Source organism: Poromitra crassiceps (genome assembly GCF_964638095.1).
Source record: "Poromitra crassiceps genome assembly, chromosome: 10".
NCBI classification, from domain to species: Eukaryota; Metazoa; Chordata; class Actinopteri; order Beryciformes; family Melamphaidae; genus Poromitra; species Poromitra crassiceps.
The window spans coordinates 32,151,348-32,171,786 of NC_139631.1; the positions used below are offsets into that span (position 1 = coordinate 32,151,348).

Sequence of the window (20,439 nt, forward strand, 5' to 3'; positions counted from 1 at the left end):
CCGTGAATTCCGGACTATAAGGCGCACCGGTGTATAAGCCGCACCTGCAGAGTTGACTGTTTTTTACATATATAAGCCGCACCGGTCTATAAGCCGCGGGTGTTTTGATGTTTAATTACCATATGTAAGGGTTCGTGCACAGAGGGGATTGTCGGAAAAGAGATGGCTGTTTGGGGAAGCTCCCATTTATTAACATTTCAACAAAACAAGTTGCATATTTGCATAACGTATTCAAGTGTTACCATTTAGTGCAATAGTAGCTACAGAACATGTAGCCTAGGTAAACCCAGCCACCACGTGACCTGCTCTCTCAGTTCCCAGTCACTATCATATATACATATATACTATATATATATATACTATATATATATATATATATATACTATATACATAGTGACTGAGAACAGGTCTGAGAGCAGGTCACGTGGGGGATGGGTTTACCCAGGCTACAGAACATGTACTGTGCTGTGTAAATTTAGGGGTCCTTGGCATGAAAAAGGTTGAAAACCACTGATCTACATTATAGCCTACAGTAGTACCATAACAAAAAACAAAGCTTACAGCGCTTGACGAGGCAATATCAATGGCTAAATTAAATGTGTTTTTTTTAAAGTGCAAAATAAAGTGCCTGTAACACGACAGTAAGCGCGTAAGCCTAAAGTTGCAGTAACACGGCTGCTTAAAATATACGGTAATCAGCCTACCAGAAAAGTCATTAATCCTCGTCTTCATCTTTTAGGCTAAGGTGCAGTACACGGCTGTAACCAGAAAAGTCAAGTCATTAATCCTCATCTTCGTCTTCTTCCTGCGTACTAAAACCACCAAAGTCCTCATCTTCAGTGTCGGAAACGAACAGGCTCAGGGTGGCTTCGTCAGCCACTCTCCTCTCTCCTTCGTTGTCGCTCTCAAAACCAACGAACTCCTCTTCGTCACTGTCGGAATCGAACAGCCTCTGAAGGCCCTCAGCTGGCGGCGTCCTCCTCTTCATCACGCAGCAGTCCAGCCTTTCGGAACCCGTTGGTGATCGTGGATGTTTTGACACTCCTCCACGCTGTCAGGATCCACTGGCAAACTTGAGCCTTCAGTCGGATCTGAACGGCACCTCGGCCGTCTGCTCTCTGTGTCAACACCCTGATGCCAAGGTTACGTGCTGCTGCTCGATTTCCTTCTTTCCTTCTTCTTCTCGCCGCCATCGTCGTAACACAGCCAGTTCTCCATCTTTTGAAGCATGATGTTAGATTACAACGAGCTAGTTGTGTGGCTTAGCCTTCCAAAATGTTGCTGTTAGTTTTTTTAGAATGTAATACATAGAATTGGGAATGTTACATTCAATTTCATTCAGACTGTCTTTCAGGCTCAATCGCTGCCTTTTTCCCCCCGGAGCGAGGGAGGAGGGAGGGTGTTTTACCGTAGTGGCTGAGAGAGCGTAGTGGCACAGTGCTCCAATCAGGTCGCGAGGCACATTTTTTGCAACATCATCCAATCAGGGTCTCGCTCTCGTAATGTCTGTCTTGCTCTCGTTCTGCCTCATACCAACATCCATAGATTTTGGAGGTTCCCGAGTGGCCGTTTGCTGAAAAAATCCATAGATAAGCCGCACCGTTATATAAGCCGCAGGGGCCAAAAAAGGCCAAAAAACGGGAAAAAAGCAGCGGCTTATAGTCCGGAATTTACGGTATTCAGTTACTTTACTTTATCAGATAATACTTATTCAGTTACTTTACTTTATCGCCACATCAACTAGACAGTTGCTAGGAAGTTGTTGCAGTGCGCTCATAAAAACATCCATCCGACCATAATACAAGAAAACACCTGGAAACAGACTAAACAAGCCAACAAACAAACAATAACTAACATCAACAAAACAAGACACGCTAAAGGTTCATGGATAATAAGTTTAGAGAGCGAAAATCAGAAATGTCCAAATGCTTAGCCGTTAACATGGTGAGCAGTGATCCCGGGAAAAGCTATTTGGCTAAAAGTGATGCAGAAGCAGTTGAGGTTTGCAGATAGCAGAAGCCTGTTAGCTTTCACATAGTGACACAGTTATCTAAGCAGGGCCTAATTCAGCCTCCTGTTCACTTCACACAAATGTTGCTCCAGATTGTTGGCCTGTATGTGCTCTGCTTTTTTAGCTGCAGTGCAGGCAGATGAGTGAACACCAAACAGCCTATATACAGTAACAGTGTCAATTCATCCATTTGATCAAATGAGTCAGTGAAATGATGCCCAGCCGTGTAGAGTATGTATCAATCAGTAATCTAACTGGGGTCATGGAGTGTGTATCAATCAATAATATAACTGGGCTCGTATAGAGTATGTATCAGTCAGTAATCTAACTGGGGTCGGTGGGTTTCTGTACCGACCACACACACACCGGCTTCCCAGAAGTGGTCCAGTGGTTCCCCAGTGTCTCTCCCAGTCAGCGTGTCCTGGTTGCCTGGTCTGACTGGGCTGTTCACGGGCCGGTGGTGGTGGTGACACAGCGTTCCCACTGAGGCCTGAGTATGGCTGACGGGTCCATTGTGTGTTCTTCATCATGTCACTGCTCCGATAGTCCCACTTCCATCTCCACTCCAGTTAACCAGGTCTTCAGGGTTCTCCTCTTCCTGAACTGTCATGCCACACCACCTTGTTGTTCAGCGGTACGGTACCATCTCATGAAATTGATCAGTTCAAGAGGAGCATTACCTGACTTCAATAGGGCACCGTTTTGTCTCAAACTCCTGGAGAGAATCGTGGGTTTAAAGTCACAGTGAAATGGCATTTTGACAGCAACTTGCTTCCTTCATTTCATATTTGTCCTGTTGAAACAGGATACTGTCTGTCTGGAGCGGGACAGAACAGAGTGATCATTCAAAAGGGTAAACCAATGGGATATCAATTAGGGGGAGAAAGGCTGCTTTATTTAGCGGGAATGTAAACAAAAAAGGCACATTTTCTCCTGAAAATAAATGGAATTTAGATATAAAACTACAAGGAAATATTGAATATTATATCATTTTTCATTTCATTGTGACTGTAAATAAGGAGAGTAGAAGCGGAAACATCCATGGATAAGTGACTAGGTCAGACATAAATCTCAGGACAAAAGAGATCTATATCTGTGTGATACCAGTCATTGCATCTCGGCTGTTTTCTAATGCAACACTTCTTGTAGTATAGTCTCTTGGTGGTGGTGCTTTTTGCTGTGGCTCATCTGCTCATTAGAGCCTCCCCCTCTCCCCCTGGTGGTTAGGTGCGGTATCGCCGGGAGCACGCCTCAGGCCGGCAACTGCCCTTCTTCCCGCTGCTGGAGGACCTGATGAGGGACGTGTGTGACGGCGCCGCGCTGCTCACCGTGGTCCACTACTACTGCCCAGACCTCATGAAGCTAGAGGGTATGCTGTGCTTACACATACACACGCACACAGACATGCACGCACACACACACACACACACGCACGCACACACACACACACACACACACACACACACACACACACACAGTCACAAATGGCTTAATTTCAGATATTATCAGTTCAATTATCAAATCCCAAATTTTATCTGCTTTTCTCCCCTCCCGTTTTCTCCCCAATTGTACTTGGCCAACTCCCCCTGCTGCCCCGACTCCCGGTGATGCTCCACCCCCTCTGCCCATCTGGGGAGAGTTCTAGACTAGCACATGCTTCCTCCGATACATGCGCAGTCGCCAGCCTCTTCTTTTCACCTGACAGCGAGGAGTTTCACCGGCAGGACGTAGCGCGCGGGGGCATCATGCTATTCCCCCAGTTCCCCCTACCCCCCCCCCCCCCCCCCGAACAGACACGCCGGCCGACCAGAGGAGGCACTAGTGCAGCGACCAGGACTCATACTCCACCTGCAGACATGGCCAATTGTGCCTGCAGGAACGTCCGACCAAGCCGGAAGTACCACTAACGGGGAATTGAACTCGGGACGGTGGAGGGGGAGGGATGGGGGGGGTGCTTTTACCTCTACACTACCCAGACAACCCCTAACGTGTTGAATGTGATATCCATGCGCGATGCTATTCTGGTCGGTTGTACATGGCTGACGCTGACGCTGTCCCAGTCCACTGTGATATTTATAGCCAGCAGCTCATAAAGTAGTGTCCTGAGCTGACCCTCCCTGTGCCTCTCTGAGCAGATATCTGCCTGAAGGAGGTGACCTCCATCGCCGACAGCCTGTACAACATCCAGCTGCTCAAAGAGTTCGCCAACGAGTATCTGAGTAAGAGCTTCTACCTGACCACAGAGGACATGCTGTACTCGCCACTTGTGCTCAAGGTAGAAGTGATGCCATTTTGATAAGCAGTTGCAAACATAACCTATGTGTGGTCTGCAAAAAACCTTCACATGGTGGGAATTTGACATTATCTTTTCTTTTTTACATTTCCATAAATTAGAAACTCCTCTGTATATAACTTTTTGAATGACTGAGATAGCTCTCTCAGATCAAAAGTTATGAGTATTTTAATGTTATGTGTCTAAAAGTAAAATGTGAGAAAAATGGCTTTAAACATTCCTCAACGTATTTTCTACAGTGGCATTCCACCAAAACCATAAGAATAAATACTTTCCCTTTTGTTTTATGAAAATAATTATTCACCATGATGTACTACTATGGAGATGAAGGCAACCAAATCACTCAAAATCTCAAAATAGCGGCAAAACTCATTTTCAACCCTCTTTGGCTCATTACCAACAATGTGCAGCAGCAACATGTGAAGGGTTTCTGCAGGCCACCACACACATAGTGCAAGAAGCCAACTTTTTCATCCTCAAGAAACCGTGTTTGCTAAATATTCACTATTTTATCTGCTAAACCGATTTTTTGAGTTGGACTTACATTTGGTTGGAGTTAATTCCTCGTATTACGGCACAGTTCAACAGAGAATGGTCATCTTTGGTGGCATTTTCTTTTTGTGATGATCAAGAAACTGAAGTGTTTTTGCGACATGTTTGCTTGTTTGTTCCCTTTGCAGCACAATGTGATGGTGTTCATCGCTGAGCTCTTCTGGTGGTTTGAGACGGTCAAGCCAGAGTTTGTCCAGCCCAGAGATCTCCAAGAGTTTAAAGATGGTAGGCATCACTGAGTGAATGTTACGCACTTCATACTGTCTCACACTGCTAAACCATTGATGTCGAAGCATTTTGTTTTGCAATACATTATGAAACGGCATCCTTGGTTTTACGTTCATGAAATTTAAATTCCAGCAAAACATGAAAAATCCCCAAATTTGAATTGTAAACAGCTAAGAACCTTGGGGTGATCCTTGACAACCAGCTGTCTTGCTCAGCCAACATAGCTGCGACAGCACGCTCCTGTAGGTTCTCCCTCTACAACATCCCCAAAATCCGTCCCTTTCTCACAAGAGAAGCGACTCAACTCCTGGTCCAGTCACTTATCATCTCTCGCCTGGACTACTGCAACGTGCTCCTGGCCGGCCTACCTGCCACCGACATCTGACCGCTTCAGCTCATTCAGAACGCTGCAGCCCGTCTGGTATTCAACCAACCCAAATTCTCTCATGTCACTCCCCTCTTCTAGGACCTCCACTGGCTTCCCATCTCAGCACGCATCAAATTCAAGACACTGGTACTGGCCTACAGGGCAGTACACCAGTCAGCTCCCCTGTACCTGCAATCTATGGTCAGGTTCCAAACCTCTCAGCGCTCCCTTCGCTCTTCCACCAGTGCAGGACGCCTCGCCCCTCCTTCGCTAAGGGGGCTCAAAAGTTGCTCATCCCGATCTCGACTCTTTTCGTCCCTGGCACCTCAATGGTGGAACGAGCTTCCACCTTCGGTCAGGACGGCTGAATCACTGCCGATCTTTCGGAAAAGACTAAAGACACACCTTTTCAGGCTCCATCTGGGCCCTTCTTGATCTAACTTCTTTCTCTCTCTTTCTAAAAAAATAAATAAACTAAACTTGTACCACTGTTCCTTGAGAAGTTGTAGTAGTCATAGACTGTGCTGCATAGTTGATTGCTCTATTGCTGACAAATGTGTTATTGTAAGTCGCTTTGGATAAAAGCGTCTGCCAAATGACGTAATGTAATGTATAATTGATCCACACCCACACCTGTTCCTCTTCCTGCTCCCAGCTCGAGTCATGGCTCAGCCCAAGAGCGCCCGGCCATCAGTGCCCATCTCCAACGCCACCAAGCGTAGCTTCCTGCTCAGCCCTGGTGCTGCTGAGAGCCAGAGCAGCCCTGAAGTCTGTAACAGGTACTTCCTGCATCCTGAAGACTCTGACCCCCTGTAAGTCTCCTCTCACGCGCCTTCTCATTCCATCACACACCATGCTTCTCTTTCTCTACCACTTAGCCATCTTCTCAGGATGGGTGCTGCAGTGTTTGCCTTCACAAATGTGCTCTGAATTTGCATTGAATTGTTGAAAAATCAGGCTAGCTAGCTGAAGAGATTACATGAGACCTCTTGCTGTGAGAAGTAGTCTGCTGGTAGGCGAGAGTCTGTTTGATATTCTAGACGGTTTTCATGGAATTGTGTTGCTATGAATCTCATTTCCTGTCAGCTATTGTATTGGCATCATAGACTGTATATGCTGCAAAAGGAAGTTAGCTAGGGGCAATTCAGAATGTTTGTTGTCAAGTTGAAACCATCTATAATGTTGCTTGCCTGTCTGTTGAATTATGTACTGTAGCTTTTACTGTGTCTGTGTTGAAAGATAATGTTACAACTTGAGCTGGTGTGTGGAGCAAAAACTATTTTAAAAACTGGCTGTCTATTGGTATTAATTAATCCGTGAATTCAACAGTTCCAGTCACAAATGTCGGGCAATGTATTGTCCTTGTAGTGTCGTGTGGATGGCAATCCTAATTGCACCTGCTAGAAGACTAATTGGGAAATCTTGTTAGGACAGCACACAATGTAGTGTCTTATCACAATAAACTATAAACACCAACTGATTTCACTTCTTTGTGGTTTACAGTAAAGGGGGTCCAGCATTCAGCCCTTCCCACCCCCTCCTGCCCCTGAGACAGAGGCAACAAAAGCAGCAAGGAGAGGAAGCTGCAGGTAAGCACAAACAGTTCAGCTACTTTCTAAAACAAGCTTCACACAGTGCATCTACATGCATGTTGCATGAAGTGAAGAGTTAAAGGTCCTATCCGTAAGTGCTAACTATTACTGACACCGGTGGCCGTTAGAGTAACTGCAGACAGTGTGTGAACGAGCACCATACTCGCACGCACACAAGCAGCTGCCTGGCAACAGCAGACTGTGTTGGTTCACGTTCATTTGTTAGTGTAGTCGTGGCCAGCTGTTTAATAATAATACGCTGTTTTTATTTACTTGCTTATTGATGTACTTGTTTATTTTTATTTATTTATGTTTCCTTATTGATTGATTGTGTTTCTGGTTAGGTCTACGAAATCGTTCCAACTCCCTGACTCAGGAGGGACAACCCCGAGGCTCTGTTGTCGCTTGGCCCGACAAGAGGCAGAGGTACCTAGATATTATACATTAACTAAGTACTTTTTCAAAAAGAAATGTGTGTGCTACTGCTAACCTGTCGTAGGACTCTTTCTAGTAGCAGTCCATCCATAGTTCTGTGAAGTTGAGAAGAACAGCGGGCTTTGCTTTAAGTAATAAAAAATAAGCTTTAAAAAATATCTGTTTATGGGAATGGACAAACTAATGTTGACCTGCCACTCTCAGCAAACATCCATTCTGGAAATGAAGGAGTGAAGAACTGAACTTTTGAAATGGAAAATGTGTTGGAACTCTCGTCTATATTGTTCTGACATTGTCATAACTAATGAGGATTCCTCCATGCTCTCTCTCTCTGCAGACCCATGTCTACACTGAACCCCTACATGTCCCACACAGCCGCAGACAGCGACGCCGACATAGCTTCTGGTGACAGTGTGAGTTTGGCCCGTTCCATAAGCAAGGACAGCCTGGCCTCCAACGTGGTTCATGTCACACCCAAGCACCAGATCCCCGGCCTCCAACCTCCACAGGCCGCCGCACGCAGAGTCAACGGCCACAGTCTTCTGAGCAACGTCAACATGGAGGATGAGGAAGAAGCTCTAGTGGCACCAGTCACCAGGACTGATGCTTCTGCCATCCCCAAACCGGTTGACGGGACGCAGACAGCTGCAGAGGTCGGACCCAAACCTTCCACTGAGTCCCAACCTGCCCTGGATACCTTTTACCTAGAACCACTGATGCCTGCCATGCTCAAACCGGCCAAAGAGAAGTCTGTATGTCTAAATAAGGAGGAAGAATGTGGAGAGGTGGCCCGGTCCTCAGGGAGGGGCTCTCTACGCCGAGGAGATGCTCCTGTGGCAGCTGTTCGTAGGAAAGCCCCCCCCAGCCTGTACCGGACCTTCCCTTCATCCAGCGGCAGCGATACCTCTCCTTTTAGCTCTCCAATCTGCGGGGATTTGGACTTGTTGACTGAGTCTTCCCAGGGCCAGGAGACATCCAGGCCCGTCGTCGCCAGCAGTGTGGACCCCTCGTCCACAGGTTTCTACCTGCACTCAGACTCTGAGGAACCAAAGCCTGGCCAGGGCCTGGAGCCTGAGCTGGAGGAGGTGGATGAGGAGGAAGAGGATTTGGATGAAGCCCTCACCACCACTAAGGACTACTCCCCCAGGAAAACCTTTGACGAGGAGGACGATGAGGAAGAAGAATCGGCCAAACTCCAAGAGGACATGAATGTGAAAGAGCACGAGGACAAAGACAAAGACATGAATGGTGGCAGTGGGCACTCCAGCCCCTGCCTCAGCCCCCACTCGCAGGCCAGCAGCATGGCCAGCGGCAGCATACGCATGACCTCCTTCGCCGAGCGCAAAGCTCACCAGCAGCGCTTTGGCAGCAACCATGACCTCCGCTCCAGTGCCTCCAGCTCCCAGAGGACCACCCCGGACGGCTCGGAGTGCAGCGCGCCCCTAGCCTCTTCCTGGAGGCTCAAGCGGGACCAGAGCCCCTCCTCACCCTTGGGAGGGGGCAGTCGTACAGGCGACGGTAGTGGTGGTGCTACTGTGCTAGCTTCAGAGCTTGTCCAGCTCCACATGCAGCTGGAGGAGAAGCGACGGGCCATCGAGCACCAGAGGAAGAAGATAGAAGTGCTGTCGGCCCGTCAGAGACAGAAGCTGGGCAAGGCTGCCTTCCTGAACATTGTCAAGAAGGGTGGCGGCAAGAGTGACACACTGCCCAACCCGCTGAAGGCCGACTACTCCAAAGACAAGGTCAACGGTGAGAAAGGAACAGCATCTAAAGATGACTTGTGTGTTGACGCCCTGAGAGGGGACAAAGAGGTGGAGGCGGCCGCCCCGCCAGGTGCCTTAGAGATGGACAAGAAGGGCAGCAGTGGAAGCTTCTATCTAGATGAAGAGGTGGACCTCAACGAGTGCAACCGCTCCATCGAGCTGTTGACCGATGCCATCGGCAGCATCCAGGAACAGATGATGCAGTTGTCGCTCCAGCAGGAAATGTTAATGAAACAGAATGTACAGCCACCCCCTGCTGCAACCCCACCTCCTCCCCCCACCAGCGACAAGACCAATGACTCTAAGGTTCGTGCAGCCGTTCAGTTTGTGGAGCCCCTTTCCACCACAGCCACTGCCCCAACCAGGAAACCCCCCAAGCTGACCTCAGCCCGAGGCTCCAGATCCAAACCTTCAGAGCTAAAGATAGCCAAGGAGCAGAGTCGGCAGGGCCCCAGGACCCTCACCCCCACCCAGAGCGGGACGGAGACGCTACCCCACCCGAGGCAGTTAGCTGGGGGCAGGTCCCCCAGGGCCGAGCGGCCCGACACCCCCAGAAACCCCATAGCAGGAGAGACAATCGACAAGCCAGGCTCCGGCCACATTCGGAGCGCAACGTTCCGGCTTCACGACGAGGCTAACCTGCGCCTACCGACCCGAGTGGACCCGGCGGCCGTGGCTGTCCCAGAAGTGTCCTTTGATGAGTGCCTGTCCAGTACCACGAGGGAGTCTGAGCTCAATTCCTCCGACGGTTCAGGGAAAGAGAATGTGCCATCGGATGAGGTGCAGCGGAACAAATCCCAGCTGATCGAGGTGGATCTGTCAGACCCGAAGAGAGAGGAGAGTGTTGAGGACAGCATCACAGAAGGGGGCGATGGAGAGCAGAAGTCTGTCCTGGGCTTCTTCTTCAAGGTAACGCCTCGGATGAAAATGAAGATTGAATTACTTTAGTATTGATCAGTTTTGGTAGGTTGTGTCGTGTGGAATGTGATTGGTAGTTTGAAATACATGATTTTATAATCTGCAGCGGTCCCGCGTTGAGTAATTCTCTTATACTATAATAGTAGTAAAATATTGAAAATAATAATTGTGTACCTGTGTTTTTCTCATGTTCTAGGATGAAGAGAAGGCAGAGGATGAGCTGGCTAAGAAGAGAGCGGCATTCCTGCTGAAGCAACAGAAGAAAGCTGAGGAGGCTCGACTCCGCAAGCAGCAGCTAGAAGCAGATTCAGAGCTGAAACGAGATGAAGCCAGGTCACTCATTTCCTCCACGCTTCACACAGTTCTACACCTGACGACACCACAGCTGTTGACAGCAAACTGTTTGTTTGTTTTTCGTTGGCAGACGTAAAGCCGAGGAAGACCGCATGCGCAAAGAGGAGGAGAAGACACGGCGGGAGTTGATCAAGCAGGAGTACCTGCGGAGGAAGCAGCAGGAGATGATGGAGGAGCAGGGCCAGGTGAAGCCCAAGGTCCCCAAGCCCCCCAAGCCCAAGCAGAAACAGAGACCCAAGACTGTCTTCAGAGAGGAGTCCTCCAGTGACAATTTCTCCAAGTGCTCTTCCTCCACACGTAAGATTAGGCATCAGAGTCATTCAGTTAATCATCTGTTTGACAGTGAGCTGAAGCTCCATTCTTCTTGACCTGCCTGAACACGGTGTACTCCATTGAGTTGCTGTTGACTGTCGTTTCACTGGGGGGCATAATGAATACCAATCATGGGAATTTACTTTTTTATTTCATTTAGATTGTAATTAATTTAAAAGATGGCCCTTTTGTTGCATCATGTGATTGAATCATGTGACTTTACACTTGTCCCACATAGGGCTGTCACTTTTTCCCAAAATAAAGTTTGAACGAACTTTAATTGCCCGCAAAATTTTTTGGGTTAATTAAAAAAAAAAAAAAAAAAATTTGCAGGCCAGGCCACCGGGCATCGGCCCGACGCGTTAGCTTGGGCGCTCACAGTCACAACACTGCCTCACAAACTTGGCTGCATCCAACTCGAGACAACTTTTCAGACCCATGGAGACAATCTTTCTCAGAAGAGACTAACGCGACAAATCTGGAGACTTTTTCTGACATGGGATTAACATTACCAGCAAGCAGCAGTTGGTTAATTTTGGTTAATTAAAAAAAAAAAAAAAAATTTTTTAAATGATGATAAAAAAAAAAATCGAACCGGTCAATTATACATTCGAACATGCCCTCCTCCCCCACATTCGAAGTTAATTTCGAATGAAAAGTGACAGCCCTAGTCCCACATGATTGCAGCATGTGATTGTATCATGTGACTTTCATGTGTGCATTTAAGATGGCGTCTTGCAGTCTAACTCCAGTCTGATGAAGAGCTTGACGCTCGAAATGTCATTCTGTTGGTGGTAGAAATAAATCACTGAAAACGGAGCCCTTGCAGTGTGCGAGCTGTTTTTAGATGTTTAGATATTTACACATTTTTTGCCAACAGTGGGCCTATTTTTTTTTATCAGTGCAGCACAGAAAATGTACCTGGGTCCGGGTGGCTGTCCTGAAATTCTCTCTGCAGGGAAAACCCTGGAGCCAATCTGAAGTGAGGAGGATCATTACAGTTTTATAAAAGATATTCATTGATCTTCTCTGCTTCACATAGCTGACAACCTGAGCACTGCCCAGTCAGGCTCCAGTCTGTCCCTGGCCTCCGCTGCCACCAACGAGGCTGACAGCGTCAACTCTGGAGGAGCTGGCTCCCAACGGTAAGTCACTCTGTGTGTGTCTTTCAAGATTGTGGGCGTGCATTTGATTATGTTTTAGAGCACACATGGGCAAAATACGGCTGTGGAGGTAGGGCGGGTCGTCCACTAATCGCTTTGGATAAAAAAGGTCGGTGGTTCGATCCCCGGATAGTGAATTTCTGCAAGTCTGTATGATCGAGCCGGCTAGCATACTCTGCCTTGACAAGTCCGTGTGTCGTCAGTCACTCGGAATTCATGAAGAAATGTCTTGCTGAATTGTCAAAAAGGGCAGCTGACTCAAGTCAACATATTTTTCCATCGAATCATGTTTCAATTCAATTGTCCAACGTGTGGCCCTTCTCTTACTTGATCTAAGTCATATGGCCCTCTGGAGGGAAAAAGGTGCCCACTCTTGTTTTGTCAGTATTTCTATTGTCCTTTGTGTGTCTCTATTTGCTGAGCCAAGACCTTGTGTCCTGTTTTCCAGCTGTGACTCTGTGGAGTCGTTTCCAGGAAGTCGTAACAACAGTCGAACCGCAGAGAGAGACTGGGACAACGGCTCCACCGCCTCTTCCATCGCTTCCATGGCTGAATACACTGGTCAGTGCACAGATGTTATTATACCTTATTTTCAGCTACACGACAATATGTAACCATGGTAACAAATGTTATATTATTTTTTCAGCTACACTAGAATATGTAACCATGGTAACTGGGACCTGTGGTTGTGTTTTTCCTTAGTGACAAAAACACAGCAAGATGCAGACCTTATTAAGCCTGTTTTCATCATTGCCCTAGATTGCATTGCATGCAGGCCAAATAACATAGCCAGTTACAAACAGTTACTTTCACTGTTTCACTGTTTGCCAGTCAAATATAATCTTCAGAACCCAAAATAACTTTCAAACAATGGCTAGTTTTTTTTGCGGGGCTGTTAAAGTAGAAAAACTTATGAGCTGTAGCCAAACTTACCAGCGTTTAGCTGTTGGCCGGTGTGAATTTCACTCCCTGATTGTATGTTACATAATACTTCATTAGTATGGCTGAATTGGCTTTTCTCCTTTAGGTCCTAAGCTGTTCAAGGAACCCAGCGCCAAGTCCAACAAGCCAATCATCCACAATGCCATCGCCCACTGCTGCCTGGCTGGCAAGGTCAACGAGCCTCAGAAGAACCAGATCCTAGAGGTCAGTCCTCTGCCTTAGATGGTCCTTTGCAAATTCTTAAAACTTCTTGTTCTTGTTCTTGTCGTCTTGTTAATCTCTTAACTGAATGAGGTTAACTGACCGTGCGCACTTTTTTCAGCATCCTTGCTACACACACGCACGCGCGCATGCACACACACACACACACACACACACACACACACACACACACACACACACACACACACACACACACACACACACAGAAAACTATTTTAATCAAGGGTCTTTTTTTAATCTTCATAGTATTTGTTGACAGAAGGGAGTATTTCTTATTCACTTTGCCGTCAGCCTTTCAGTCACAAACCTGCTTCTCTAAACTCTAGGCCACTCTGACCAAAATATGACCTGGATGCTATATTAACGTCAATCTTCCTCATATCTCTGTTCCCCCCCCATTAGGAGTTGGAGAAGTGTGAATCCAACCACCTGATGATCCTGTTTCGTGACGGCGGCTGCCAGTTCCGAGCGCTCTACTCCTACTTCCCCGACACAGAGGAGATCCAGAAGCTGACGGGCACCGGGCCCAAGAGCATCAGCAAGAAGATGATCGACAAGCTGTACAAGTACAGCTCGGACCGCAAGCAGTTCACCGTCATCCCCGCCAAGACGGTGTCGGTCAGCGTGGATGCCATAACCATCCACAACTACCTGTGGCAGGTCAAGAGAAGTACTGTGCCAAAGAAGAGCGCAAAAAATTAGCAGGATTGTTTTTTTTCTTTTTTTATGCTTCGTCACCCAAATCATCTTACCCCCATCTTGCTCGTTTCCCGGATAGACTGCATTCATGCCCACAGCCAAGCTAGAAACCTACTCAGGAGGAGAGGCCGTGCCTAACGGACATGTGGTCGCCGCCTGTAGGTGGAACCAAGGCTGGGGTAAGAGCAACGGTATGCGCGTGTTACCGCTGGTCTTAGGGGACTGGTGCTTGCAAAAGGGAATGCCAGCTGAATTTACTACAATATCCTCTCCCTGTGATCTCAGTGTGATCTGTTCAGGGTCTGTCAGTCCGGCTCTGATTTTTCTACGACGACCACGACTCAAAGCATGTGGCATTTTTCTCCATTTCTCTCATATGTGGTGTTTTTTTTTCTTCCTCCATTTTTACGTGAAGTATTTATTGTGTTGGCACCGTCATGGTTCGACAGCTCAGCTGCAGCACTAAAATGCTTCCCCTCCTTGAATGAAGGTCCTTGAATGCCTCTCTTTTGGACAAAAGGGGGTGGGTCCATTCCACTACAAAAGGAGGGGAAATTGTCCCTTTCAGAAATCCGAAGCGACGGACCTGCTGTGTACAACCCTTTAGGACTATTGGACTGTTCTGCTGTCCCAAACAACAATCTCTCCAGTGTGGACTGTCTCATCTTGTTCAATCAGGCTGGCATTGCCAATTTTGCCTCACCAGGGATTTTCCAAATCTGCTGCTCTGAACTGTCTTCTTTTGTCCCTGGGAGCTCCTCCCCTCTCCCTCCGGCATCCGTTGGTTGGCCTTTTCACGCATCGTGGTACTATCGTCTATTTATTCAACTGCTTTTTACGCTGATCGTGTAGCACTGGATATGTGTATAGCAAAAAAATACATAAAAAAAACTAATGATGGTTCATTTTTTTTTTCCAGCTTTTTTCTGTTGTAAACATCCTTTTAGCGAGGGTGTGGGGGAAAATGGGAATGATGGGCTTTGGTACAGAAATGATGCTTTTTCCTCCCTCGTCTTTTTTTAATTGTTATTAAAGCAACGTGGTAAAGAGTTTGAGCTGACGTTATGTGTTTTCATCATAACAGCAATTCTCTGATGTTTAGAGCTTAGTTGTGTTTTCTCTCTCTCCACTAGGCACTCTTGAATTGCCCTGTACAAAGGTGCACTCATCATGCAATGTACTCCCAAATCCCCCCCCGTCTCTCTCCCTGCCATCTTTACGCCCCTCCTCCAAGCCACACATGACTCTTGTTGTGAAGAGTGTGTGTGTGTGTGTGTGTGTGTGTGTGTGTGTGCGTGCGCCGCTGCGCTGTAACCAGTTTGAATGACGGTATTTGATATATTCACGCTGGGTTACTGTGTGTCAGGGGGTCAGTTATGTACCGACGACATTAAATAACATTCCTCCACGGTGTTACAACAAACACTGCCACATTGTCTCTCTCCCTCTCTCTTTCTTTCTGTTTGTTCAAAATCCAAGTGCTTTTTAGAAACCATGTGTTGGCCTCAAGAACAACCAGAAGTGTTGCACGTGCACTTTACTTGCTGTTTGGGAGGGAGGGGGGAAAGTGGAATTCACCTTTTTGATTGGGTAGACTAAGCTAGGTGTGAACGAATGAACATGCTATTGTTTTGAAAACTGCTGTTGTGCTGTGCACTCCTAAAAAGCCACCTGTGCGGAAGTAAAGCAAACACTAGGATTTAATACTGACCAGTCAAACTAAAAGGCCTCCATTGATACTACTGCTGTCTCCAAACACAACATAGAATACTTTATTTTATGATTTGCTGCATTAAACATTTTTTGGGGGGCAGGGGATAGATATTTTATTGTATGTGAGCGTGTTTTATGTTTACTAAAAGATTGTATTGGCATTGGTCACCATTTTCTTACACTAAGTTGTACTTTTCATCTTTGTTGATCCCATACCATCTATTTATTTGAAAGCGGAAGCACTGAAACATAATAAATTTTCCAAGTAAATAAAAACACATTTTCACGTTTATTCTTTTCTCATGGCTTCATTTGTCTGTTTTGTGGGAGTCTGTCACTGTTTTTTGTTTTGTTTGTTTCTGTCGCTGCTTTGCCACCACACTGGTTTTAATCTTTGCACAGCAGCTCACCAAAATAGCATGTTTTCACAGGAACTACTGCTCCATCCCTTCACTTATTTATTTATTAAAATGTATTTATTTATTATTTATTGGTTAAAACTCATGTCAGGGTTGCATGCATCTCTTCTGAAACGAGAGCTTATACATTTTAATTTGACATGATGCACACATGTATCACTGCAAAATCATCATCTTTATGTAACCTGAGTTTACAGACAGGACATTTTCAGGCCTCCCTCGATGCTAACTGCCTCCTGCTCTACCAACCAACTGGAACAGCAGGGTTTAACGCCTTAATGCTACGGTCATAACTCATGCTCATAACCATGGCAAACTGCTGCAGACAGAAACTTGCACCTGCCATGGCAACAGTGTTTTTTTCCCCCCACAGCTGGTGGTTCAGGTGATCACAAGACCATAAGTAGGTTACTTGATATTTGATTATAGATCTGTGTGTATTTTGAGCCACATCTGGGATTGTTCGCCATGAAAGGTAAGTGCATGTTTTAGTGATCCCATGCCATGGTCATATTTGTATGAGTTGATGAGATCAAAGCACATCTGATTCTAAAGTATCTCTTACAGCTCTTGTTCCCGGTCTTGTGTTGCTGGTGTGTGTATCTCCGGGCCTAGGCCATGCCTGCACAGCAGATGGACAAACTTTGATCTGCCTGGAGATCCCATCGAGTGAGTGTGTGCTTTGGTTAATATATTTGATGTATATTAATATGAGGTTATATTGTAGACTTTAAAATATATTAATGTAGGTCAGGGTATACATATATTGGCATTTTATTAAATACCAGACTCTCATATGATGGAGGTTCCTCCATGACCACACCTAAATATGAACTGTTTGTAAAACCTGCAATGAAAATGTTTTTATTCCTTTCATTGTTCAAGATGACAACTATTATTATTATTATTATTATTATTTAATGAATTCTTCATTTAAATGCAGTAGTGCAGGGTTTCCCAAGCTTTTTTGGCTCGTGACCTTTTTTGACGTCGCAAAAATCTAGGGACCCGCGACATTCAAATGATGTGACATTAGTAATGTCACAAATGCAACATTGTTTGGATGTCACCTGCAATTACCACTCAACACCATAGGTGTCACCCAAGAGAACAAAGCTGAAATATATATATTTTTATAGACATTTCAGGCGACCCTATTTGAATTCCAGGCGACCCCACTTAGGGTCGCGACCCTAAGGTTGGGAACCACTGCAGTAATGTATCCCAGAGTTTCACTACCATTGAGAAGGTGTCGTGAGTCACCCTGCCTCAACCCACCTAAACTAATATTGGCTATTGGCAGCTCCAATAAGAATATCTGCTTTCAAAAGCTATATCGGTCAAATCCTAATATAGGTAATTGAAAATACAGAAGTGGCCATTGTAGAAGTCCCCTTTCAGGTATTTATCCCATACCCGTTACTATTATATACTGCAGACAATCACGGTACTACTTGAAAGTTATAAAGTAGAACCAAGTTCGTCTATTTTAAAACTAAATTTGAGTGCCTCATCTACAGTAGTTACCAGACCATTCCTACTTTTCAAGTGGGGGGGGGGCAGTAAAACTTGTTTTGAAACCATTTCTGGGAATGGAGCCAACATGCAGCAGTAGCACTACAAAGTGTGAATTCTACATCATCTGTTCACTTTCTCGTAACAAATCTAAATGTTTGTCGGTAGCTTCTGTGATCTCAGCTTGTCTCTATGCAATAACATGATAGTGTATCTCTGTGCTCTTAGCTTTCAGCCCTGGTTATTTGTCCCTGGTGATGTTGCTGAAGGATGTTGGAGAGATCAACTCCTCTGTGTTGCACAGCGACAGCCTCGTCTCCATCGCCAGACTCACCATCAACGGCGCCAATGTCACAGGCATCGCCCCGGGTGCCTTCGCCTCCCTCCGGAAGCTCCAGAACCTCAGCTTAAACCAGAACGCCCTGACCCAGATGGACCCCAACTGGTTTGGCCAGCCAGCCGTCCTCAGAGACCTCAGCCTCACGGAAAACCACATCGAAGTCCTGGAGGAGTCCATGCTTCGTGGGCTCACTGGCCTCGCTAGGCTGAACCTGGCTAAGAACCGGATCAGAGCCATTGATCCAGGTAGTTTCCAGTTCCAGACCGGCCTGGTGGAGTTGGACTTGTCTGGGAACAGGATGACTCGGGTTGTGCCTCAGGTCTTCAGGTCTCTCAGCTCTACCAGGATAAGACTAGATGGGAACCCGTGGGACTGCTCATGCGGGGTGGAGGACTTTGTTGACTTCCTCAAAGGTCTGTGTGCTGGAGAAGGGTGATGTGCGATGGCAGGGGAGCGAATGAATAGTTATTTACAGAAGAAAGCAAGTCGGGTGTTTGAACCTTATGTCTCTTATGTCCTCAGATCTTCAGAACAGATCCCTGTTGGAGAGGGACATGGATGTGACCTGCGAGACGCCCGTGTCCCTGAGCGGTGAACCTGTGTGGAATGTGTCGGTTTGTGTGACCACACCTCCGTCACCACCATCACCAGAGACCACCCCTCCCTCACGACCATCACCAGAGACCACACCTCCATCACGACCACCCCCACCAGAGATGGAAACCTCCATCCACCCCGAGCCCACGGATACGGCCGTCACAGTGCCCACGCTGATCGGAGTGATTGGTACATTTGATTGATTGATTGATCTTGAGTCTCAGTTTGGTCTTTACAATTCTTAAAGATCCAGTGCAATGATTTCAACTAAGAAATCAACACCAAACTTTTCCTTCCTAACGTAATGAGCATTTATTCCAGTCTTTGATGGTTAGATGGTACAAAGCTTGTAGGACTGAGTGAGATCCAAAGCATCCACTAGAGGGCAATATTTCTATCTGGTGGAACTTCAGCACCAAAGAACACTGGAGGCACAGAGATTATGGCTGCTTTGATAAGTAGCTGGCTGGCTATTGTCTGACCGACTATGTGGCACCTCATTAACTATGCACCAATCAGAGCATTGAATAAAACCTTGGTGTACGTGACATCATTTACACCAGGAATTAGATTGTAATTGACTCTGTTGACAACCAGAGGGAAAGTTTCTCAAAGGCTGCTGTTAGTTTCCACAACAGTTATAATAATTTGGGTAACTTTACATTAACTGGAATACTGTAAGTATAACATGGAGTTGAGAAATGCAATTCGTATTGCACTGGACCTTTAACAACCAATGGAATCAGAATTAGAATATTGCCAGGTGCATAACAATGACAGTGTGTTCTCTCTGACACCTTGTCCTGTTGCAGTGGCCCTGTGTGTGCTGCTGTGTGCGGTGTGTTTACTGGCAGTGCTGCGCAGGAGGAAACGAGAGAGGAAAGCCGTGATGCCCGGACCTCCGAGTGAAGAGAGCGAGAAGTCAGATGAAGACAGTGGAGCACCGCATCCGACATCTCCGGAACGCGCTGAGAAGAGAGACCTGGCTGAGACCTTTCACTGGCACCCAGAGGTAGCTTGGAGGAGTCCTGTTGCTGGAGTCAGAGCAAAGTCAGCTAATGCTGTGCTGTCTACATATCCTTTTTGTGTGGCTGTGAAAGAGCAACTCGGTTTACAGATTGAGATGGAAGGTCCACCAGAAGACACAAAGAGCTCGACTGAAGGAAAGCAGAACGCGGAAAAAGAGACTGAAGGTGTTGGAAGAAGCCGGGCAGGAACATCTAACCTCACAAATGAAATAATTGAGGAAGAAGATAAACATGGTTTTGGAAGACAGCAGAATGCAGACAAAAATACTGTCAATGCAGAGACCGTACTTTACTTTAGCATCGGCACTGACCCGTACCAACTAAACCCTGAACTCAACAAAGGCCAGTACCCTGATGGTCCAGGTCAAAGGTCACAGATGGGTAAAGTTATGGGGAGGATCTCCACCTGGCCTCCAACTTCGGTTCAATGGCAGATGAGATGCAGCATTAAGGCCCGAGAGGAGGAGGAGAGACCTGCTCTCTTCCATCTTCCATCCATCATGATCGTGCCAAATGTTCCATTAGAGTTCAAAACTGAACCCGAGGAGTGGCGAGGTGAAATGGCGGCGGTGGTAAGCAAAATGGAGACGCTTTCTGGTGATGACGCTTTGGAGGGAGGCGGTCAAACTGCTGTTCTAGGAGACACTGAGGAGACTTACATGCCGGACTTATTAACTGTTTCTCCCACCCAAGACCCAGATCCACTACAAATGAAGGAACTTCTGATAGAGTCCTCACAGTCCCGGTCACGCCTGGTCACCGGCACCGCTGACACAGAGAGTTTCACAGCAACAGAAGTTGTTTGTTCAAAACCAAATGCTGAGACCGCAGAGGCCAGCTCACATCACGCGATCACAAGCTGTTCCCCCTTCTGTCACAGCCAGACCGACCTGAGTCCAGATGAGGAGCTGGACCATGATCCAGAGGAGATCACGATCCAAGGCCCAGACTCTGTGGGACAAATCAGTGAGGTGCA

General features: G+C 46.7%; 1 protein-coding gene across 1 annotated transcript in view; it reads left to right on the forward strand.

Annotated features, from left to right (window-relative positions):
- Positions 1 to 15,796, forward strand: part of camsap1b (calmodulin regulated spectrin-associated protein 1b) — a 35,586-nt gene extending 19,790 nt beyond the window's left edge. The window contains exons 6-18 of the mRNA XM_083645109.1: positions 3,239 to 3,380; positions 4,147 to 4,286; positions 4,985 to 5,081; positions 6,107 to 6,263; positions 6,955 to 7,040; positions 7,388 to 7,469; positions 7,816 to 10,150; positions 10,356 to 10,492; positions 10,584 to 10,810; positions 11,868 to 11,970; positions 12,437 to 12,549; positions 13,016 to 13,134; positions 13,555 to 15,796. Coding sequence (XP_083501235.1) covers positions 3,239 to 3,380; positions 4,147 to 4,286; positions 4,985 to 5,081; positions 6,107 to 6,263; positions 6,955 to 7,040; positions 7,388 to 7,469; positions 7,816 to 10,150; positions 10,356 to 10,492; positions 10,584 to 10,810; positions 11,868 to 11,970; positions 12,437 to 12,549; positions 13,016 to 13,134; positions 13,555 to 13,854 — 4,038 coding nt within the window. The 3' untranslated portion in view covers positions 13,855 to 15,796. The remainder of the gene's footprint in view (positions 1 to 3,238; positions 3,381 to 4,146; positions 4,287 to 4,984; positions 5,082 to 6,106; positions 6,264 to 6,954; positions 7,041 to 7,387; positions 7,470 to 7,815; positions 10,151 to 10,355; positions 10,493 to 10,583; positions 10,811 to 11,867; positions 11,971 to 12,436; positions 12,550 to 13,015; positions 13,135 to 13,554) is intronic.
- Positions 15,797 to 20,439: the final 4,643 nt, after the last annotated feature.